We start from the raw sequence: 20,267 nt of genomic DNA on the forward strand, positions 1-20,267 counted from the left end.
GAAGCCAGATTATTGTTGCATTTCAGCTGAATTCTATTTAGTGTTGAAAAAGGGTAAAAAGTTTAAAATTCAGTGTTGCGAGATAGTTGCTGAGATAGGTATGCAGCTCATAAGAGCTGTAATAATAAATTTTGTTAAGTAGGAAATAAATAATTTATGACTCATATTTTGGTTTGCATTAAAATTATTATATTAAATATACATTTAATACTATTATTACAGTTTTTAGTTCTGTCTAGCTTCAAAAAAAATTTTGTCCGCCTCTTCGATTGCCAGCGTACTGTCCGTAACAGCTGTTAATTGGTATTTTGAACTTTTGTGAGAACGCGTGCTGCATTAGTTTTAATTTTAATGCTAGTAAAAGTTTTATGTTGAGTTTGTTGAGAAAATGTCGTGAAAATCGAGTCCAATGGCAATTTGTGCTTACACTAACAACTCGTTAGATATTCTGTTATTATCAAGCAGGTGAACAAACAACATGTCGACGGGCTTCAAATGCCGCAACTGCGGATCCAATGAGATCGAGGAGGACAATGCACGCGGTGATCGCGGTAAGCACACTGCCGTCAGGCCATATATTCCATTATTCTTCAAGTTAAGACTTGTTGCGCTTTTAGTTTGTATGAACTGCGGCTCTGTGCTGGAGGATTCGCTCATTGTCTCCGAGGTGCAGTTCGAGGAAATGGGCCATGGTGCCTCCGCCATTGGACAATTCGTGTCCGCGGAGTCTTCGGGCGGCGCAACAAACTATGGCTATGGTAAATTCCAAGTTGGCTCCGGCACGGAGTCGCGCGAAGTGACAATCAAGAAGGCCAAGAAGGACATCACTCTCCTATGCCAGCAGCTGCAGCTGACCCAGCATTATGCGGACACAGCGCTCAATTTCTTCAAAATGGCCCTGCATCGACATCTCACAAGGGGACGCAAAAGCACCCACATCTATGCCGCCTGCGTCTATATGACTTGCCGCACAGAGGGCACGTCACGTAAGTATATACAGATTTGAGAAGCCACTTCAGAAGTACTTATCCAATCACTGCTTACAGATCTGCTTATCGACATCAGCGACGTACAACAGATTTGCTCCTACGAGCTGGGACGAACTTACCTGAAGCTGTCACATGCTTTGTGCATAAATATACCATCCGTAGGTGAGTTTGAATTCAGAGTTTTGTGTGCCTGATTTGACTTATCCCTGTCTGTCTATCCATCGCCCGTCCGTCCGCATCGACAACAGAACTTGTAAGTTCTGGGGACTTGGAAAATTATAGGATAAATCGTTTACAGCAGGTCAAAGAATGTTTTACAGTTGCAAGTATTAGTTCCTTGAAAACATTTAAATTCGAGAAAAATCTAATAATATATTTTATTGATTAATAGTCGTAATACATAATTCATAGATTCATAAACAATATATAGGATAACATTCGTCTTACACATATGGTATATAAAAATTTTGTTTTTTATTTTGAAAAAATAAAAAAATCAGTACAATTTTCAAGGAATCAAAAACTTGAATTGAAAATGATTTTTGCGCCATGCAGCTCAAGAAAATTCACGCAGATTCGTTTATTCGATATTAGGAGAAATCAAGTCTGTAATTGGTTTATGTTGGGCTGTAAAAAAGGCTTTTATATTACGTTTATAGAAATAATGCAACTACAAATGCACGCTACAAGAAGTACATAATAATATTAATAATTTTAGCGCGTATATAGTATGTTTCTGTTTTGTGGAGAAGAATTTGGCGATTACTAATGCTAATTAAGTGTGTAAATCTTTTTCGGTTAACTTGGCTTTCAAATTCGTACGCATACTTTAACATGGCGTAATAGACTCTTTCAAGTGTATATATTATATATATATATATATATATATATGTAGGTTTAGTATATGCGGACAAAAAATATTTCTGATATATATTATGTATATATTTATATATATATTTGTGTTTTGCATTCAGTTTATTTAGAATATATTTAGTTATCATTAGCTTGACTGATTGCCCGTTGTTTACTTGCTTATTGAAGATGCCTTCGATTACCTTATCTGCCTGCTTGCTTCGCAATATCTCTTGGAACGCATATAGTATTAGTAATAGGTTTGGGTGTATATGGTCAACTTTTGGGGGTTTACGTTATCCGAATTTTAAATAGTTACTTTTTGTATGCATTTACCAACAGACTTTATATGTGTATGTATGTGTGTTTGTTTATGTGTATGTACTACGATAACTAGAGCACTCTACTGTATTGTGATTCTATAAGTGTTAAGTGTATATATAATGTATACACATGTATATATATATGTATCTATATATATATATATATATCAATCTAATATCGCTTTCCTTAAAACTCCAATTTGCTTTGTTGTGTTGCACTGAAAACCCATGAGTTTCGATTTTGTGTTTGTTGTGGTTGAATCTGTGTTGGTCTCCTCGGTTGCTGCTGCTGTTGCTGCTGATGTGGCTGCTGGCGGTAGTAGCAGGCGCCCTGCCACTCCGCACAGTACAGCTGTGCGCATCAGGTGTTGCTGCCATCGCTGCTGGCGCTTGTGCTTCCGACGGGCAGCTCATCAGCAGCGTTGTTGGCATTGTTGCTGCCTGTGGCTGCGACTGTTCCATTGCTGCCGTTTGTAATGGCTGGCGTTGCTCCTATGGGCGTGGCGCAGACTGAGCTTGTGGGCGAGTTGAGAGTGGAGACTGCTGTGGGTCCGTAAAAGATCAGTTCGGGTATCTGGCCACCCTGCACGCCCGTGCCGTTGGTGCTCTCTGACGAGCACTGGAATTGGAATGTAACATTGCCCATGAGCACCTCAGACATGCCCTCTTGCCCGAAGAAGCTTAGCTCGTTGCCATCCAGTATTACTGAGGCTGTGTAGTGACACTCCGGCTCAATCTGTATGGGATTCTCGAAGAATACGTGAAAGGTGTTGCTCGAGCCATCCGAAAAGAACTTTGTGTCGTTCTCCGCCAGCGTGCGGCCCAAACGCTTCAGCTCAATCTTTACATTGTAGTTAGCTGCACCCGTCGACGAGCCGTAGAGCCCAAAGCCCACAATGAATATTCTGGACAGGCAAGAAATATGTATGTGAATAGCTGATTGATTTTAGCCCTTGGTTAGGTTTGACTTACCTGCGATCCACTGAGAACTGTATGGAGTCGCAGCGGCCTCGATAGCGCCACTGATTGGAGCGGTAGGCGCACGATTGAAACCGATGGCAAACTTGAGTTTTGAGACCAGCACGCGGACGCGTGGGAAAGCTGAGAGTGGGCTTGATTTTTGCAGTGAAATGCAAGAACATGTCAATTGTCTCCTGGGACGTGAGTATGCCCGTTTGGGCAACGCCATTGGCGAACTCCTCCAGGCTCATTGTCGGTATGCGTATCAGATGCAGTGCCTGGCCTAGAACGCGGCGCTTGTTCGCCGACGTCTCGTCAATGCTCATCTTCTCGCAGGCATTCACGGCCCAATTGAGCGCCGCTTCAAATAGATGAATCTCCTTACAGTTTAGTGTCTCGCGCGACAATATCGATTCGAATGTTTTGAGGTCAATGTCCACAAAATCCTCGGACTTAACCGCCATCTCGGCCTGGGCATCTATCACTTCCCAGCAACGTTGCATCAGTTCGGGCTCCTCGAAAAGACGCGATTGACTGAGAAGTAGGCAGGCGTTTTTTGCCGTCAACTTGACTTCGAGATAGTTGACGCAGGCGCGCGCCAAGTGTGGCACAATATACTTTTTAGCTGCGTACAATGTGGCCAGTATGTGTTCAGGTTCCAGTTTGATTTCATCACAATAGAGATACCTGGGAGGAAAGATAATGCCAGAGCGTCTAAAATTGTTCACTATGAGAGCTTTGACCGACCCTTACCTTAGCAGCGTTAAGAAGGCTGTGGGCTCTACATCGGGCACCTTTATCTCCTGCTTGTTCTCCGCCAATCCGCCGTAGAACATGGCGTAAAACACAGAGCTGCCAGTGGCGAGAATGTACTTGTGTGCGGGTATGGTTTGAATGGGATCGAAATCTATACAGTTTGGAGGCCATTAGAATTGGAGTTGATTAAATCGATTTGATGCTATGCACGCTTCGGTTTAACTCACCGAACTCGCTGCCCACGATGAACTTCACGTCCGACAGCAGCTCATTGTTGAACATCGCTGCATTGCGCTCCAGTACGGTTGCCTTGCTGGCCTGCCAGTTCGGATCGGCCGTGTCAATGGCATTCGAGGCGCCAACAGCGGCATAGCTGCTATTGCTGCCCGCTGCACAGACGTACGATCCGCTGCCGCTGCTGGGCGTTGCTGTTGCAGTCGCCGCATTGGCTGCAGCCACCGCCGAGGCAATGGCCGCAGCTGTCGCTGAACTGGAGGGCAGACAGAATGTGGTCGGACTGCTGCCACTGTTGTTGCTGTTCAAGGCGCCTGGCGAAGCCAGCGGCGAGGATGGTGCACTGATCGGCTGTGTTATTTGTATATTGTGATCAGCGGCGCTGCCTGAACCCGGGCCCGGGGATGTGACTGCAGCACCACGTTGCTGCTGCTGTTGCTGCTGGTGGTTGTGCGGTGGCGAGTGCAAGAGGCCGTTGCCATTGTTAAGCGTCTCCACTGTAAAATGGAATAATTATAAATTACACATTTAGAGTAGGGTTTTAGCATTATATCTAAACCATGGCCAACCGAACTCCGCCAGCTTCTGCACAAATCGCTGCAGCATTTGCTAACCGCTTGACGTCGAGGCCTCACTTCCACGACTGTGCCAGCAGCCATCGGTGCCCCCATTCGTCGTGGCTGCAACAGCTGCGGCCCCCTTCTATATTGCTCCACCATATCGGATGCGAACGTAATGTGGAGCGTCCAAAAATAGCGGCTCTGCTGTTGCTGCTAAATCTGCAGCTCGCGACTTTTAGCACGGACCCCAAAATCTGCCTTTTCTGTGTGTCTCTTTGATATTAATAATACTCTGCGCGTGCATGTGTACTTGTGTGTGCGCGTGAGTTACTGATGAGAGAAGATTATTAAATTTTCACTGCCTGCACGGCTTTGTACATGTCAGAAATATTTGTACACTGTTATTTCAATAATAATGGAGAACTAGATGATTCTATGCGTAAATAATCAATCATAAATAAACAAACCCAGCCTCCTTCCCCTTTCACATCCGTCTACTGCTACCTCAATAGTAGTCGTTTATTTTGTGGAAAATCGATAACACACACACACAAGTGCATACACACGCATGTACCTGCTATTTTGTGTATTTGGATGCAGTTTTCTTACCATTAATCCAGCCGCCGTTAACCTGGGAATGTGACATGGATTCTTGATTGCGCTTATTTGTCGATTTCAATGAGAATCGGTTAAGTGCGCTGTTGTTATTGCTGCCAGTATTGCTGTTATTATGATTATTGCTGCTGCTGCTACTGGCCATGACTACGTTTTGTGTTTGTATTATTTGAACAGCAGTCAGAGAGAGAGAGAGAGAGAGGAGAGTGGAAAATTTGGAGCGCTATGCAAAACGATTCTTGTCCGCAATAGCTATATGTTACCACTATAGTTTTATTTTTGATTAAGAGCACTCAATGCTATTTTAATTAACTGACGGCATTTGTAACGCCATTTTAATAATTAAACTAAGCTGCGTATTTTGGCTTGTGAGAACTTGCAGCAGTCGGCAGATTAAAACGCAAATCGATAGACAGTGGCGGTGAGACGATATGCGATCCACACACATGAACAACATCCACAACAGCGATACATTTGTCAGTTTACAAGTGATATATCAACCAGCTTTTGTGTATCTGTGTGAGCGCGTGTTTTGAATGCGAATTAGCTGAATTTCAATTTACTTTGGATTTGCGTCAGTTTCGCAAGTTTCGCTTTGAGCCGCAATTCATTGATTATATCACGGTCGCGGTTAATATGTATTTCCGTCATGCCAATTGGAAGCGCTGACCGCGCACTCGCGCACTTACCTCTGTCCCATATAAAAGCGTCAATGCGTACGTGTGCCTTAAATATTACCACAGCCTTGTGCAGCAGCTGGGGCCAGCATCATGTACGTATTAGTCCAAGCTTGAAGCTTGTAAACTTGACGCATATTTTGCGCTTGAATACGGCTATTGATTATGGCCCGGCTGCGCATATTTAATATGACCACCAAAAATTTGAACTTGAAATCGATTTGCTTGCCAGAGTTTGGTCATCGCCGCTGTCACCGTTGAAGGTTTGTCGATTTCTTAGCATACTAAAAATCACACATACACATACACTCAACAAATCTTTACAAATCGAACACGCACACGCACATCACCATCTAACAAAAAAAAAAAAAAAAACAAGTTTTTGCTTCTGTGCAGTCCGCCGACTCCGAGTTTGGGCCATGAAAACAAACAACAAAATGTTGTTGACCTTTGCGTAAACGAAAACTCATTTCGGTAGCTTTTCCTACAAATTTTCACTCAATATGTTGAGTACTTACTGTTAGATTGGCGTTGCTGTTGTTGTTGTTGTTGTTGCTGCTGCTGCTGCTGCTGTGGCTCGGGCGACGGCATTTCCTCGTTTTCCGGAACGCGCGCAGCATATTCCGGCTCATAGTTGTGCGCATAGGCGCTGCCCCAATGGCCGGCAAAGTCGTCCTCTTCGAGCGTCAACAGATGATCCAGCACCTGGACGCCGCGCTCGAGGGGACCGTGAAATTTATTGATTAGCTCGGAGAGACGCAGATTGAGGCCGTAACTGGCGCCGTTGACGCCACTTGGCGTCCTCGTGTCGACCGCCCAATAAAATAGATGACGTCCCAGATGACTGCTCAGATGGTTTGCAAAGGCCTCGATCATCTTTCCCTTGGCATCATCTCAGCCCCATTTAACATTTTCCGACTCTACCACTGCAAAATGGAGTAAAGAGAAGACTTTGAGTACTTTGAGGTTATATAATGTAATCTAACAGTCACTGAACTTGCACTCGCTCTGTCACTCTCTACCTCTCTCTGTCTCTCTCTCTGTCTCTCTCTCTCTCTCTCTCTCTCTCTCTCTCTCTCTCTCTCTCTCTCTATCTCTCTCTCTCTCTCTCTGCTCATCTAACATTGCCTGTTTCTTTAACCCCAAATCTCGATTTACACTTTCACTTCCAGTTCCCACTTCCACTTGCCATTTTCATGTCTATTTCCACACGCATTTTGGATTAGCTACAGGAAGTTATTGAAATTTGGCTCGGCCTTGGCATTTTTTGTTTGCTTGTTTGTTTTGTTTCTCTTTTTCATGTCTCATGTAATGCGATCTGTTCGCCTCTGCTTTCGTTTTTCCCAGTCATTTCTGAGGGAGAATCCACACCTGTCGTCGCCGCGCTGCCTTTTCAGATTATGCAAGCAGCCACGTTTAATTGGCAGCAATGTGAAGTCCGTAGCCAAAACAAAACTGCGACACACGCACACACACACACACACCGATACAGATAAAGGCAAATATTGTGGTGTCATGCTGCGCTTTGGTGCTGTCAGCAGCGCATGCGGGTGTTCGTCGCGATGCTTAACAATCAGCGAACAGCAATTGCCACGCCCCCCTCTCTGCTGCGCCTTAGATCTAGCAAACAATTTGGCAAGACCGAGTGGAATTTTTGGCTAGCGTTCGCTTCCGGGGCGACCAGCTGAGTATATCGCCATATCTGAGCAGATTTAATATTCAATTAGCTGATTTTTTTATATGAAACAATTGACTTGAGTTCCAAAAGAAATCAAAGCTCTTTTCTACCTATAGTTTTTGATGGTAATGTCCAGCGAATTAGCTGCGACTGAAGTTCTTCTATAGAATAAAGACTAAATAAATGAATTATCTAGTCAAAACAAAGTCAATGTGGCTTAGATCTTTCACTAAATCCTATAACATATTGTTTTCTATATAAACTGATATGCATATATATGGTAATACCTTAAGCATAGTATATATTTATTAATACATTTTTATTTATTTATTTTTTGTTAATATATGGTTGGGTTGTTTTCAATCTATTCAATGGATGAAATACAATATTATAGACCAAGCCACATGTGAAAATCTAAATAAGTTTGGTTATATTTACTTGCTATATCTTCCCTCCCACATAACACCCTCTCCCTATCGAAGGGTATAGGGTATACTATAATTATTTCAATTAAGTAAAGCGCATTAAATTAGTTAGCTCTGTATGTATATACATACATAGAGATTGAGTCTTTATAAAGGTGTGTACCATAGTCAGCTCTGCTCCATAAGAACTTATATAGGAGGTATATACCTCCATGTATATATTATATATATAGTATATGCGCGTATGCCAGAAATGCAAAATGCATTTCGTTGCATTTGACAGCAAAGTCACGTTTAGCATGCAGCAGACATAGGCTTAATGTTTTTTACCTATTCTACCTTTTGAAAATCAGATATAGGAAAATAATGAACGTGAAATTAGCGATCTTTATTTAGTATCTTTAACCAGATTAGGTAGGCTGATAAACTGTCTAATTGGCTACAGAGTCTACATATGTAAATACATACAAACATACAAACATATGTAACATACATATGTATATGGAATTAATCAGATAGAATCGGTTGAATTAAGATGATATAATATTTTTATTTGTCTTACATACATATGTATAAAATATATGTCTGTATGTATGTATAATTATATCCCTGAATAAATAGCCTAGATAAATAGATATCGTATTAATATAACATGATTTCGTGTCACGAGTGATTATCTCTTGCTTATCGAATATTCCTTATTCTGCTCAATTTTTTTCGTGATTACGTCGTGCAGCTGCAATAGTGTTAGTGTGAGCCTGAGAGCTTGTAAAAATGTTAATCGAGTGAATTAGCTGCTCTTCCTCTTCTGCTTTTTGCCTTGCATCCTCTAATTCTCACTCTGTGTGAGAGAGAGAAAGATAGCTGTTGCTGAACATAGCTGCGACTGCTGCTGAGTGTGAGCGAGATGGTCATATAGACCACTTAGACAGGGTCGTTATGATTGTCAGTGGACAAAAAGAAGCGACTAGAAATTGTCATTCTAAAGGAAAGCACAGTGTGTGAGACAGCCCAGTGAAAATTCGTTATTGTGGAGGATTTTAAAATACATACAGTGGAAATATGTATATAAAAGTAAAATGGATGGTAAGCAAATTGATAAAATTTATACATATGTCGACAAGTTAATTGTCTGAGCAGGGCTACGAAATGATCTAAAATAATTATCAAGAAGAATGTAAATCATATATCAAACATTTTGTACAGGGTATCTGCACCTCTGTCTATTCGTCCATTATTCCCTTTGTTGATTGTTTATGTACATTTGAGTTAATTTGTTGTTGTTGTGGTTGAGCTCCGCATTGGCTTTTGCAGTTCGTAAGCGCATTTGAAATTTGCGCTTGCATTAACTTTGCGCGCCCTTTTCTTAATTTATGTATTTCTTTTGGTTCGGGCTTGCCGGGCGCTCGCTGCTTTCATTACATTTTTTCATAGCCTCTTTAATTGCGAGTGTCGTCGACCCACTTTGACCACGTCGGGTCAGACCGCAGGCGACCCATAGACAAAGCGACAGACGGACAGACATGAGACAACAACAACAACAACAACAGCGACGACGAAGACGACAGACGACGGACCCAGACCCCAAAGAGACCCCAAAACCGACGCCCGCGTAACACTTTCGATTTTTATTTCCTCATTACACGCGCACCATGCAAAACAAAAGCAAAAATACAACAACAATATCTATATATATATATGTATATACAATATATATATAAGAGTTAAGAAAAAAGTGAAGACTTGACTCTTTTTCTTGTGGCTTATTTTTTTTGGAGCTGCTGAGTTGGTTTTGCTGTTCGCTTTGTGGGCCACTTTAAGCAAATATATCCCATTGCATTTTCACGTTCCACTCCAAATTGTGCAATCGCAACGCATTTGCGCTGATTGGCGAAAATATGGTAAGGAGAGCAGCGATTCGTTTTGGCTGACTTTATCAGTTATTGATACATAAGAGTCAAAAACCTGGCCTTAAATCTAAGCCATCGCTGAGCCGCAGGTGAGCGGACGGGTCATTCATGCTCACGTGGCTGTTGCACTTTAATTAATGAGCGCTTGTCAGATCGCTCAGTTATGGTTGCTTTATGCTTTATGGCTCGTAGAACCAAGTTTCTTACTTTCATTGGAGTTTTTGTGTTTAATTTCAAAATGTTTCATTTATTTCTTTGTTGATATATTTGTTTTTATTATTATAGAATATATTTGCATTTATATTTGTCTGTATTCATATAGAATATTTATATATACCTCTGTATTTATAGAGAATCAATATTTATAGACAATCAAAATTTGAATTAAAGTGTTTCAAAAAAGTTTGAAACTTTGTTTTACATGCTTTGTTTATCAAGCAATATTGTACACCCCGAACATAACAATCTATAGAATATAGCTAAGATTACTTCCTCCTAGATCATCATATTTGTTCATATTATATAAGACTTGTGAATATAATGTTTCGCTTTTTAAAATATGTAGTTCCCCATAGAAATCAGCATTTATTTGGCAGATAAATATTCCCATAATAAAAGTATTATAAATAGAAGATTAGAAGATTTCTTCGGAATGGATCGCTGTAGCGCAATCAAATAAAAAATACTTAAACTCTTGTTTACAATGCTTGAGGCAAAAGAAGTAGGTAGAAACGTTGCTAAGCAAAAATATCTGATCATGGAATTAATTTCATTAGCTTTAACATACTTTTGTATAAAAAAGAAAAACATGTTTTAAGTAGAATCCCAACAATAACAAAATTCCTGACACCCAAAAGCTAGTTTAAACTATGTAAATAAATGAGTTCCTATTCAGAGATCTTTATATCGCACTTCGACTTCCAATATTAAAGCACAGCGAATAGCTTTAGTTGATATCAAATATATTTTGTAGATCTAGCAGACCTAGGTAAATGAAAATGAAATGAAAATAAATCTGAAACTCTTTAGTTTCCGCATTTGGCAATGCAAAAACAATTCTTTCGAATGAAAAATACGTGCGGTCGGCACAGAACCTATTAAATTTCTATGCTATTTCTAACATGTTCCAGTGGATAGCTAGCAAAACGCAAGATTTAAAGAACTCTTGCACATAAATTGGTTAAATTTACATAAAACTAAATATAGAAAAGAAATATGATGTCATAGCTATAGTTTGATTAAGTTTATAATCGATGTGTTTGACAGTTGAAAATTGATCGATTAGCTAGAAGAAACAGAATTGAGCAGAATTGTGAATCTCAACACAGCTCATAGATACATACGTGGATCCTAAGATCGCAACGCTTTAACAGATGGACAACTCGGCCAACAATAACAATATATATTAATATATATATTTATGAGATTTGACACGCCCACCTTATTTTAAAAGCTAATATTGTTACTAGAAAATTCCATCTTGAATGTGTTCAAGGTAATAAAAATTGGTGCTTTGAACTTTTAGGTGAAATTGTTGTTTCAGGTCTTCTCCATTTTCAGTTTCGCATTCAGCTAGCATTGTTTATTTGCCTAACGAATTTATTTGATTTTGAATAACTTAGCGCTTATGGCCGATGAAGAATCAGAGTCAGGGACATCTCGGCTCCCATATGCTCCATAAATGAATATATATATAAACGTATTAGCTTAGGTCTTGAAAGCTGCTCTAAAGATTAATTTTAGAGTATTTGTCGCTTCGCTTATGTGTGATCTTAGCTCATCTTTAAGTCATTGTCGCTAAGCGTTTTGTTTTGCATCTGAATCTGAATCTGAGTCTGAGGTGTATCTCAGAGGTGTTGTCAAATTACTTAATGCCTCGTTTCGAGTGCCCTTAGGTGGTTTCGCAATCACCCAGCCAGTCAGTCAGCCTGTCAGTCAGTCAGTAAGTCAGTCAGGTGTCGGTCGGTTGGGCCTTGCGGTTTAGACGCTTTGATTTGCAGATAATTTTATAGACATTAGTGTGCAGTTTTTGTTTCCCTTTTTTTTTTTCATTTCTTGTAAATTTTTAACATGAGCAACAATCTAGTCGCTTTAAATATTTCTCTATGTGCAATTACATGCATGTACATATGTATATATCCAATTTTGTTTCGCTTTTTCGGTAAGTCATGCTGCATTTTGTCTTAATGACTTGACGACTTGGCTTTTGTGAAGTCTTTGAAACGCGTTTCGCAATGGGCTCAGAGAATAAAAATCCCCAACGCCACGCACACACACACACACACACACACAATGCGATTCACTTAAGTTCTTTATCGAGATCAAATGATTCGCATAAATTTGTTTATCATCTTCGCTCAACGGTCTCTGGCCATGTATTTTGTTGAATTGATACATTGATATTATTATTTGTTGCTGAAACCGGTTATTGAAGCTCAATCACTTGGCTATTCTATGTCCGCCGCTTTGAATTGTCATCAGGTTTTTGGGCTATTTAGGAACGCTGTGAGCTCTTCCTCCTCTATTTTCGTATTATCTAATATTTAGATATTCATGTCTCAAGTTGCGCGCGCTTTGCGTGCGGAATTTCAATGAATTATTTGCCAACGAGAATAAAGAGACAGTTTTTATTTTATTTATTTTTACTTTGTCTCTTGCTTGGCGGCTCTGACAACGGGTGGGGCTCATACGCAATTGTGGTTGCTGTTGTTGTTGTTGTTGTTGGCGGTGGATGGTTCTCAAACTAAATGGAATCGTTTGTCAATATGGGAAGTTGTGCTGTGCGGCGTTGCCATGCCCAAAACTACAATCAACAAAAACACCTCAGCAAATTGGCCATAATTAAATATTGTTAAATTACACAGCTCAGCTTAAGTTGATTACACAAAACTTGGGAAAATCGCATTATATGCATACATATATTATATATAGTACTATTGAATCCAGCATTATTTAGTATAAATATAGTTTGAGACGTCGTAGTGTTGCCAAAGGAATATTTGTGGAGTTGTATATTAAGTGTGCGAATTTGCTTGAGTTCATTCTAAATACAATTGCTATTTCGTATAGAAATCGAGTAACACAGTTAGTCAAGCTCGTACAGAAGACTTCTTAATTATGTGTGCTAGCATCATAGATATTTTTGAAAGCGTATAGGAGCCAAGGCAGCTACTTTAAAATTCTTATTCATTTCAATTTTTATAAACAAAGAAAAGCATTGTAAATCTTAATACAGTCGAGTCTCGATAAAATTGTAAAAAATTTAAAAAAATTTTCTCGATAATTCTCGATAGTTTGAATGTCTGTGTAAATCGAAAAAAAAAAAAAAATAAATAAATAGAATTGATCCCTTTGCCATTTCGAATTATCGGGACTTGACTATAGTGTGCATGAGCACAGTTTAGAATGAATATATCAGAAAAGTGTTATTATGTCAGAATTTACTTGCTGTTTAGTTAGTGTAACAGTTAGTGTGAAAGAGTTTATGCTTTGCTCGGCGCTGCTGCTAATGTCTATAGAATAGAATACTCTTCGATTATTGAATATGGCACCATAACTAATTATTGATATTATTCTAGTCAAGTATCGTTAAGTATGGTGATAATTCCCACATAAATAACACTTAAATAATCACTGGTTTGTATGACTAGAAGATATACACACTGAACACTCCCATTTAATTATATATAATAGATCAAAAATGGTCAAAGATAAAGACGTTTATAGGATTTGCTGTCTTTGGGATATAACTTCGACTTGGTTAACTATGTGGTACTGAAAGCTACTATAGAACAATATTTAAATAAATTATGGGCAATAAATTATAAATAATTTTTGTTTGTTATCTATGGACTGATGGAATGAATTAAATCAGTTTAACACTTTAATGCATGGATGTATACTTTATTGATATAGATTGCATGGAAATTAAGTGAAATTCGATATGCACATTGACGAGTAGAGAAGAATCAATATCTATATTATAAGCCATAATGTTTGAAGACAGAAGAAAGAACGAAGAAATAGAACAGGCCCAATTATATGAAGTAATTTTATTATATATAATCCAGGCATTGAAAAACTGTTTATCAATTTTCAATGAGTATACAGAGATCACATATCAAAGGCTTACTTAAAAAAATTTCTGTGCTTCATCAGCAATAGATTTTGCAAAATTCCAGCCAAGTAATGTCAGGTGATTGGCACACCTTTGGTAAATGCCTTAGAATTAGTAATTAGTGTAAAATTAACTTGAGGCTCGACTAAACTGAGCAAGTGCCATTGAGGCAGCACGAGCAGGCGCTCATTAGACACTCCGTGAGGGCAGGCGGGGACTCACAATGAATGACCAATCAATGAATTGTCAAAAATGCGCTTAGATCACAATTTGCGTGCTCAGCTAGCTATAGATAGTTAGGGTGGCTCAACATTCTGATCGAGTCGAGTGCGACTCGTACGACTTACTGCAAAACTTTGGACCTTAATTTGTTAGCATATACTAAAGTGTTTAAACACAAGTTTTATTTATTGATATTTTTCTAGCACTTTCTTTTCATCTGTATTTTTGTTTTCTGCTTTAGCCGGGTTTTGAAACCCTTTTGTTGACTTTGTTATGTGGTTGAGGCTTTACTCGGTCAACAGCTTCTTTGTTGTATTTTTGTGTATATTGACGTCATTAATATTATTTAAAAACTATTATTTTTTCTCTTTTAATAATATGTGTCAATGGGCAGTTTTGGTGTGCAAAAAGAAAGAGAGAGAGAGAGAAGGAGAGAGCGAGAGAGTGAGAGCGCGTGAGCTGAATGTTAGTTATTTTGATTTACAGCCGGTAAAATGATAATTAAACACTTTATTCTTTTTTATTATTTATTTGTTTAGGTCTTTTAATTGCAAAGCACTTCACTGTGCTGAGAACTTTTGTTGTTTATTTTTTTTACAGACATTTAGTTATTTGTTTATACATATATGTAAGTAAATTTGTTTGTTTTTGCACGCACTTTGCCGGCTCTCAGCTTAATTGCACATAAATTAAAGCGTCAACAGAAGAACGCGCTTGTTATTTATGTTTCAACGATTTCTACACGCAGACACACTTAAAATTTAACTATATATATAGAAAAAATATATAATTTTTATAGAAATCTTTTTACATGTTTATTTTCTGTTTTGCGCATGCGCGTCGATCGATTTTGCTGCTGCTGCTGCTGCTGCTGCGGTTTGTTGCTTGTTCGCGAGCCAACGAACGAATTCGTAATGAGCCACGATGACAGCCACGAGGTAGCTGCTTGACGATCGACGTGTTGTCGCTCAGGTGTTTAGCCTCTCAGGTATTTCCAGATTGAGAGAGGGAGCGTGAGAGAGAGAGAGAGAGAGAGAGAGACTTATGTATAAATCGCATGAGATATCTCTGCGCTGAGTTTCCTATATGAAACCAAATGTCTTGTAGAGTGTTAATAAAATATTATTGTTTGCCATTTCAATTTCGGTTTTATGCTCGACTTTGAAACGCGTTAATTTAATTTATGAATTTTGAATTTGAGATCAGTAGAGCGAGTGAAGAAGATTTTTATATATATATTTTTTATATATTTTTTAAAAGCCACATAAATAAAAACTAATTAAAGCTATAAAATATTCTTATAATAATATATAATAACTGTAATGGGCTTTTAAGTGAAGCTCAGCTTTAATTTCTAATTCTGGCCTGGCTAAATTCGCTTTGGTATGAAATTACAGCTTGGGAACTAACTGTATAACTTTTAAGTATCTGATGTTTACTTCAGCTTCAGTTGGTTTTTTTTTTAGCCTCAACTTTAGCTCTAATTCCACTGACACAATTTTGAGTATACGAGCTTAATTCGCTGTTAATTGATTAGGACAGAATGCAGAAATCGAAGGTTGCTGGGATCGCTTCAGCTGTGGCCAGATATTCCAGTCGCACTGCTAGTTAATAATTAAACGCGGCTAAATTAAATAGCAATTAGGCCGTCGCGTTGAGTTAATTGCGTCTTGGAAAGCGCTTGTCCCAAATTGCTGGCATTTTGCAAGGGCAACAAAGTGTTTGCCAGCCGATAGGGGGCGGGGCAGCGGAGAGAGGTCAGAGGGCCACCCAAAGGGGCTGCGGCTGAGGCGGGCGTTGCGTAACACGCCCAAAAACGATAATTGCTGTCATGACAAACGCAAAAATAAAGTTTAAATAATAATAATTTCGCTGGCTCCTGCGCGGACAGGGAAACATTAAGAAACCATTAGCAGCAGCAGCAGCAGCAGCAGCGGCGGCAGACATTTGTGGCCTCCGCTGGCTGTTAAATAGTGAAGCTACTGCAACAGCTGCTGCTGCTGCTGCTGCTGGTTGAGTGGGTCTGCTGCACAGAAGGGTCAATGCAGTCGACAGTCGAGCGAGAGAGCAGCGACAACAGCATCATTTTTCAAGTGCCACCACTCGGCAGTCGCATGAGTGGGCGGCTTGAACTTAGGCGTGGACGGGGGTCGCCTCAAATATGCGCATTCATTAGGGTTTAATAAATATTTTTTTTGCGAGCACACTTGCTGCTGCTCGCTTTGAAGAGCGGCGTGGTCAAAGGGTCGAATGCCGTCAACGTTTAGCAGCTGCGGCACTGTGTCAAGTTGTGGCTCAAACAGGGCTTAAGGACTTCACACACACACACACATACACAGCTAGCCCATATATGTAGTTTTATATTCGCATTGTTAAATGCAAATTCAGATTGACGGTCAATCGCTCCCATCGCACGCTTGTCAAATATTAGCACCGTCTCGCTTGGCGCAGTTCCGCCGCAAGGTCGACTTAGTCCAAGTCCATTGTGGACTTAGTGTTTTGTATTTGATATTTGATATTTGGTATTTGGTTTTTGGCGTTCATGTTTGTGCTCTTCACACTCTTTTTAATTTTTCCAGTGCACGGTTTATGATGTGGCCTAGCCTGGCCTGGCCTGGCTTAAGTTGGCTTGGCCAAATACTAATTACTGCACGCTGCGCTGTCTCGCCTATTTTCCATGCCAAGTCCAACTAATTACCGCACTAATAAGCAAACAGTAATGGGCCAAAGAGCATAAACAATGCGAGTCACAGGCGACGTGACGTATGCGCAATATTTTTCAAAATCTATCGCATGCTATATACAAAATATACCAAAACTCTCTCTCTCTCTCTCAGTCTCACTTTATCTGTGTCGCCGTCTCTCTCACTCTCTCTCTCTCTCTCTCTCTCTCTCTCTCTCTCTCTCTCTCTCAGACGCTGTTCTCTTTCGTGACTGCGCTCAATGCCAGCGTCTTGTAAAAGTTGAATGAATTAAAATATATATATATATGTATATAAATCGTCTTGGCGTGCGGGTTCAAGTTTGTTTTTCGGCTGTCGCTTGGCCGGTTATTGGCTATTTTCGATTACACTGCTTAGAGCCGCTTTGAAGGTCGCTGAACAAGTTCTTCTGCTGCGGAATGTTATCAATATATGTTGACCATGAGCCTCGCCAGACAAACACAAAAATGAAAACAAAAACAAACTTGTTGCCGTTGCAGCTTTCTGCTGTTGGCCGATTTAATTGACGAGTTCCTCATTGCATCATTGCAACGCCTTTTGCAGATCCCTGTCTCTACATAATGCGCTTCGCCAACCGCCTGCAGCTGGGCCCGAAGACCCACGAGGTGTCCATGACGGCGCTGCGCATCGTGCAGCGCATGAAGAAAGACTGCATGCACTCGGGGCGACGGCCCACCGGACTCTGCGGCGCCGCTCTCTTGATAGCCGCGCGCATGCACGACTTCAGTCGCACCATAGCCGATGTGATTGGCGTCGTCAAGATACACGAGTCCACGCTGCGCAAGCGCCTCTCCGAGTTCGCCGAGACGCCGTCGGGTGGCCTCACGCTGGAGGAGTTTATGACCGTCGATCTGGAGCGTGAGCAGGATCCGCCCTCGTTCCGAGCGGCGCGTATCAAAGATCGTGAGCTCATTCAAAATGTAAGTAAATTATCCTCTATCGATATTATCTACCAGAACTAACTTTCGCTCCTTTCTATAGATGGGCGTGCACGAGCTAACCGAGCTGCAAAAGGAGATCGACGCGCACTTGGAGAAGGATATCGGCAAATACACGGAGAGCGTGCTGCGGAAGGTGACCAAAAGCAAAGTGGCGGCGGCATCGTTACAGGAAAAGTCGGACAAGTTAACGCAGAAGTCGGAAAAGGAACTGGAGCTGGAGGAGTCTAGGCAATTCATTGAGGCTTCCAATGCTGAGGTTATCAAGGAGTTTATTGCCAACAACACGGACTCGGACCCGGAGCTGGATACGAAGCCGCACACGGCCATGGCGAACGCCATGATTGAGGGACTGCGACCCGACATCGAAGCCATTTGCCGTGTCACCGAAAGCGACTTGGAGGACGTGGAGCGGGCCAAGCAGCCAATGGAGACGGAGCTATATATTGACGACTTGAATGACGAGGAGCTGGATCAGTATGTGCTGACCGAGCAGGAGGCCGACACCAAGCTGACCATGTGGAAGAACCTGAATGCAGAGTTTTTGCGCGAGCAAAAGGAGCGCGAGGAGCGCATGGCCAAGGAGCGCGAGGAGGGCAAGCCGGAGAAGAAAAAGCGAAAGCCGCGCAAGAAAGTCATCGGACCATCGTCCACAGCTGGCGAGGCCATTGAGAAGATGCTGCAGGAGAAGAAGATCTCTAGTAAGATCAATTACGACATTCTGAAAACCCTCACAGAGGGCATGGGCTCCCTTACGGGCGAAGGCGACGCCGCAGTGGAGGCGCCCAAGCCCAAGACGTTGGAGGAGCTGGCCGAGACGCCCGTCATTGTGGAGGAGGGTCCGATTTCCAGTAAGCAGAGCCGCGGCAAACCCAGCTACGATATGCCAGGGCCCAGTCGAAAACGCGTCAAGCTGGAGGCCGGCTTGCCCGTCAGTCAGCCCGAGGAACAACTGGAAGCAAAACCGGAGATCACTGTGGAAACAGGTAAGCCAAGGGCTCTACATATTTTGTTGACAAACTCATTGCCATCGCTGCTATTTCAGACGAGTTGGACGAGGATGCCGATGTGGATGAAGCTGATGCCGAGCCAGAGGCGGAACCAGAGGCTACGCTGCAGGATATGCTAAACCAGGGCGCTGGCGACGAGGACGACGAGTACGGGTACGGCTTCGACGAAGAGGAGGAGTACTAGCCACAGCCACATGGCATGGCATGGCATTTAGCAAGCATTGGGGCACATTCTGTTTGGTCGCTTTTATACACAAATTGATAATCAGCAACTACTCATAATCTAATTAAATTAAGCCTTAAATCTACAGAAGACATCTTTTCCATCATTTTCCACGTCCATTTCTTGCTGCACTCTGCACTTGTTGCAGTTTCTTGTTCTCCTTTTTGCGTGTTAGCAGCCATTAAATCATCGGGCGCCCCCCTCCTGCCCGGCGGCCTTAGCGCAGCCATTTACATGTTGAAGCCGTGTTGCCGCTGCCCGCCTGTCCGCCCGCCCGCCTGCCTGCTGGCACTGCTCGAGTGGCATAGAGCGGCGGAGTCGAGGTTTTTGCTGCCTCTCTGTTGCTAGTTTGCTTCTAATTGTTGGCGCTGCCGTGGCGCGCCTGCAAGTGCTGCAAATAAATATTTCACTCTTAATCATGTTTTGCGCTCGCTGTGCTTGCCTTTGTGCTTGTGTTGTTTTTGTCCCGTAGCGCCCTGGGCGGCCAGACAGGCACCCGGAGAGCCGGGCAACCAGTCGGCCGACCAGCCAGGAACTTGACTTGGCTGCTCGCCTCACGGCTTCACGGCCTCACGGCCTCGCTGCTTCATGGCTTCACGGTTTCACGGCCTGGCAGACTGTTGAGTGCCAAGTGCCCGGCAATGAGCTGTTGGGTCCTTGGACCACTTGTCTTTGCGATTTTATAGTTATTATGTTGTAATTAGTGTTAATTTAGTTGCTTCCCGAACTTGGTGAACAATTCGCAAAGTGCTTCATACTTTTAGGCAGCTGCAATATATCAAAATCTACTTTAAAGCTACAGCTCACGCGGCTTAAGCTCTTGAATACTTGAAGTCTTGAGCGGATTAAAGAAAGGTCTCTCTTTCTACATCTTATATGCAGAACTACTAATATATCAACTACAAGAAATGACATTCATTGCATTATATATTAAAATACCATTAGAATATAGATTAAGCAATTGATTCAAATCATTATATATAAATATTATAAATAATTATTTTATTATAAATAATTATATAAATATAATTTTATCAACAATTTCTTTTAATATT

The 20,267-nt window shown here is 41.3% G+C and overlaps 2 protein-coding genes across 4 annotated transcripts; one reads left to right on the forward strand and one right to left on the reverse strand.

The window, feature by feature from the left end:
• The first annotated feature begins 286 nt into the window (after positions 1-286).
• Positions 287-19,319, forward strand: Brf (Brf RNA polymerase III subunit). Its single transcript, XM_018113386.3, has 6 exons — positions 287-551; positions 618-986; positions 1,047-1,151; positions 17,585-17,961; positions 18,023-18,965; positions 19,025-19,319. Exons 1-6 carry the CDS (start codon positions 479-481, stop codon positions 19,171-19,173), a joined length of 2,016 nt encoding a protein of 671 aa, XP_017968875.1. The 5' UTR covers positions 287-478; the 3' UTR covers positions 19,174-19,319.
• lute (BTB/POZ domain containing protein 3 lute) lies at positions 1,342-6,900 on the reverse strand. Of its 3 annotated transcripts, none has more exons than XM_018113384.3 (5): positions 6,485-6,900; positions 4,108-4,611; positions 3,878-4,031; positions 3,137-3,811; positions 1,342-3,069 (listed from the first exon to the last, which is right to left on the reverse strand). In XM_018113384.3, the coding sequence occupies exons 1-5, from the start codon at positions 6,840-6,842 to the stop codon at positions 2,526-2,528; spliced, it is 2,235 nt and encodes a 744-aa protein (XP_017968873.1). In that variant the 5' UTR covers positions 6,843-6,900; the 3' UTR covers positions 1,342-2,525. The 3 variants fall into 3 exon arrangements, with proteins under 3 accessions (XP_017968873.1, XP_017968874.1, XP_030246824.1); XM_018113385.2 differs by lacking the exon at positions 6,485-6,900 and adding an exon at positions 4,674-5,048; XM_030390964.2 differs by lacking the exon at positions 6,485-6,900 and adding an exon at positions 4,684-5,047.
• Positions 19,320-20,267: the final 948 nt, after the last annotated feature.

This window comes from Drosophila navojoa, chromosome 2 (genome assembly GCF_054131105.1).
Source record: "Drosophila navojoa isolate 15081-1374.11 chromosome 2, UAZ_NAV_1.0, whole genome shotgun sequence".
NCBI classification, from domain to species: Eukaryota; Metazoa; Arthropoda; class Insecta; order Diptera; family Drosophilidae; genus Drosophila; species Drosophila navojoa.

Coding starts and splice junctions, on each gene's coding strand:
- lute (XM_018113384.3), bottom strand. CDS start 6,842: ATGATCGAGGCCTTTGCAAACCATCTGAGCAGTCATCTGGGACGTCAT. Junction 4,612..6,484: donor ACAGCAACGCCAATCTAACA/GTAAGTACTCAA, acceptor TCCATTTTACAG/TGGAGACGCTTAACAATGGC. Junction 3,070..3,136: donor CAGTTCTCAGTGGATCGCAG/GTAAGTCAAACC, acceptor TTGCCTGTCCAG/AATATTCATTGTGGGCTTTG.
- Brf (XM_018113386.3), top strand. CDS start 479: ATGTCGACGGGCTTCAAATGCCGCAACTGCGGATCCAATGAGATCGAG. Junction 552..617: donor CAATGCACGCGGTGATCGCG/GTAAGCACACTG, acceptor TTGCGCTTTTAG/TTTGTATGAACTGCGGCTCT. Junction 987..1,046: donor CCGCACAGAGGGCACGTCAC/GTAAGTATATAC, acceptor CACTGCTTACAG/ATCTGCTTATCGACATCAGC.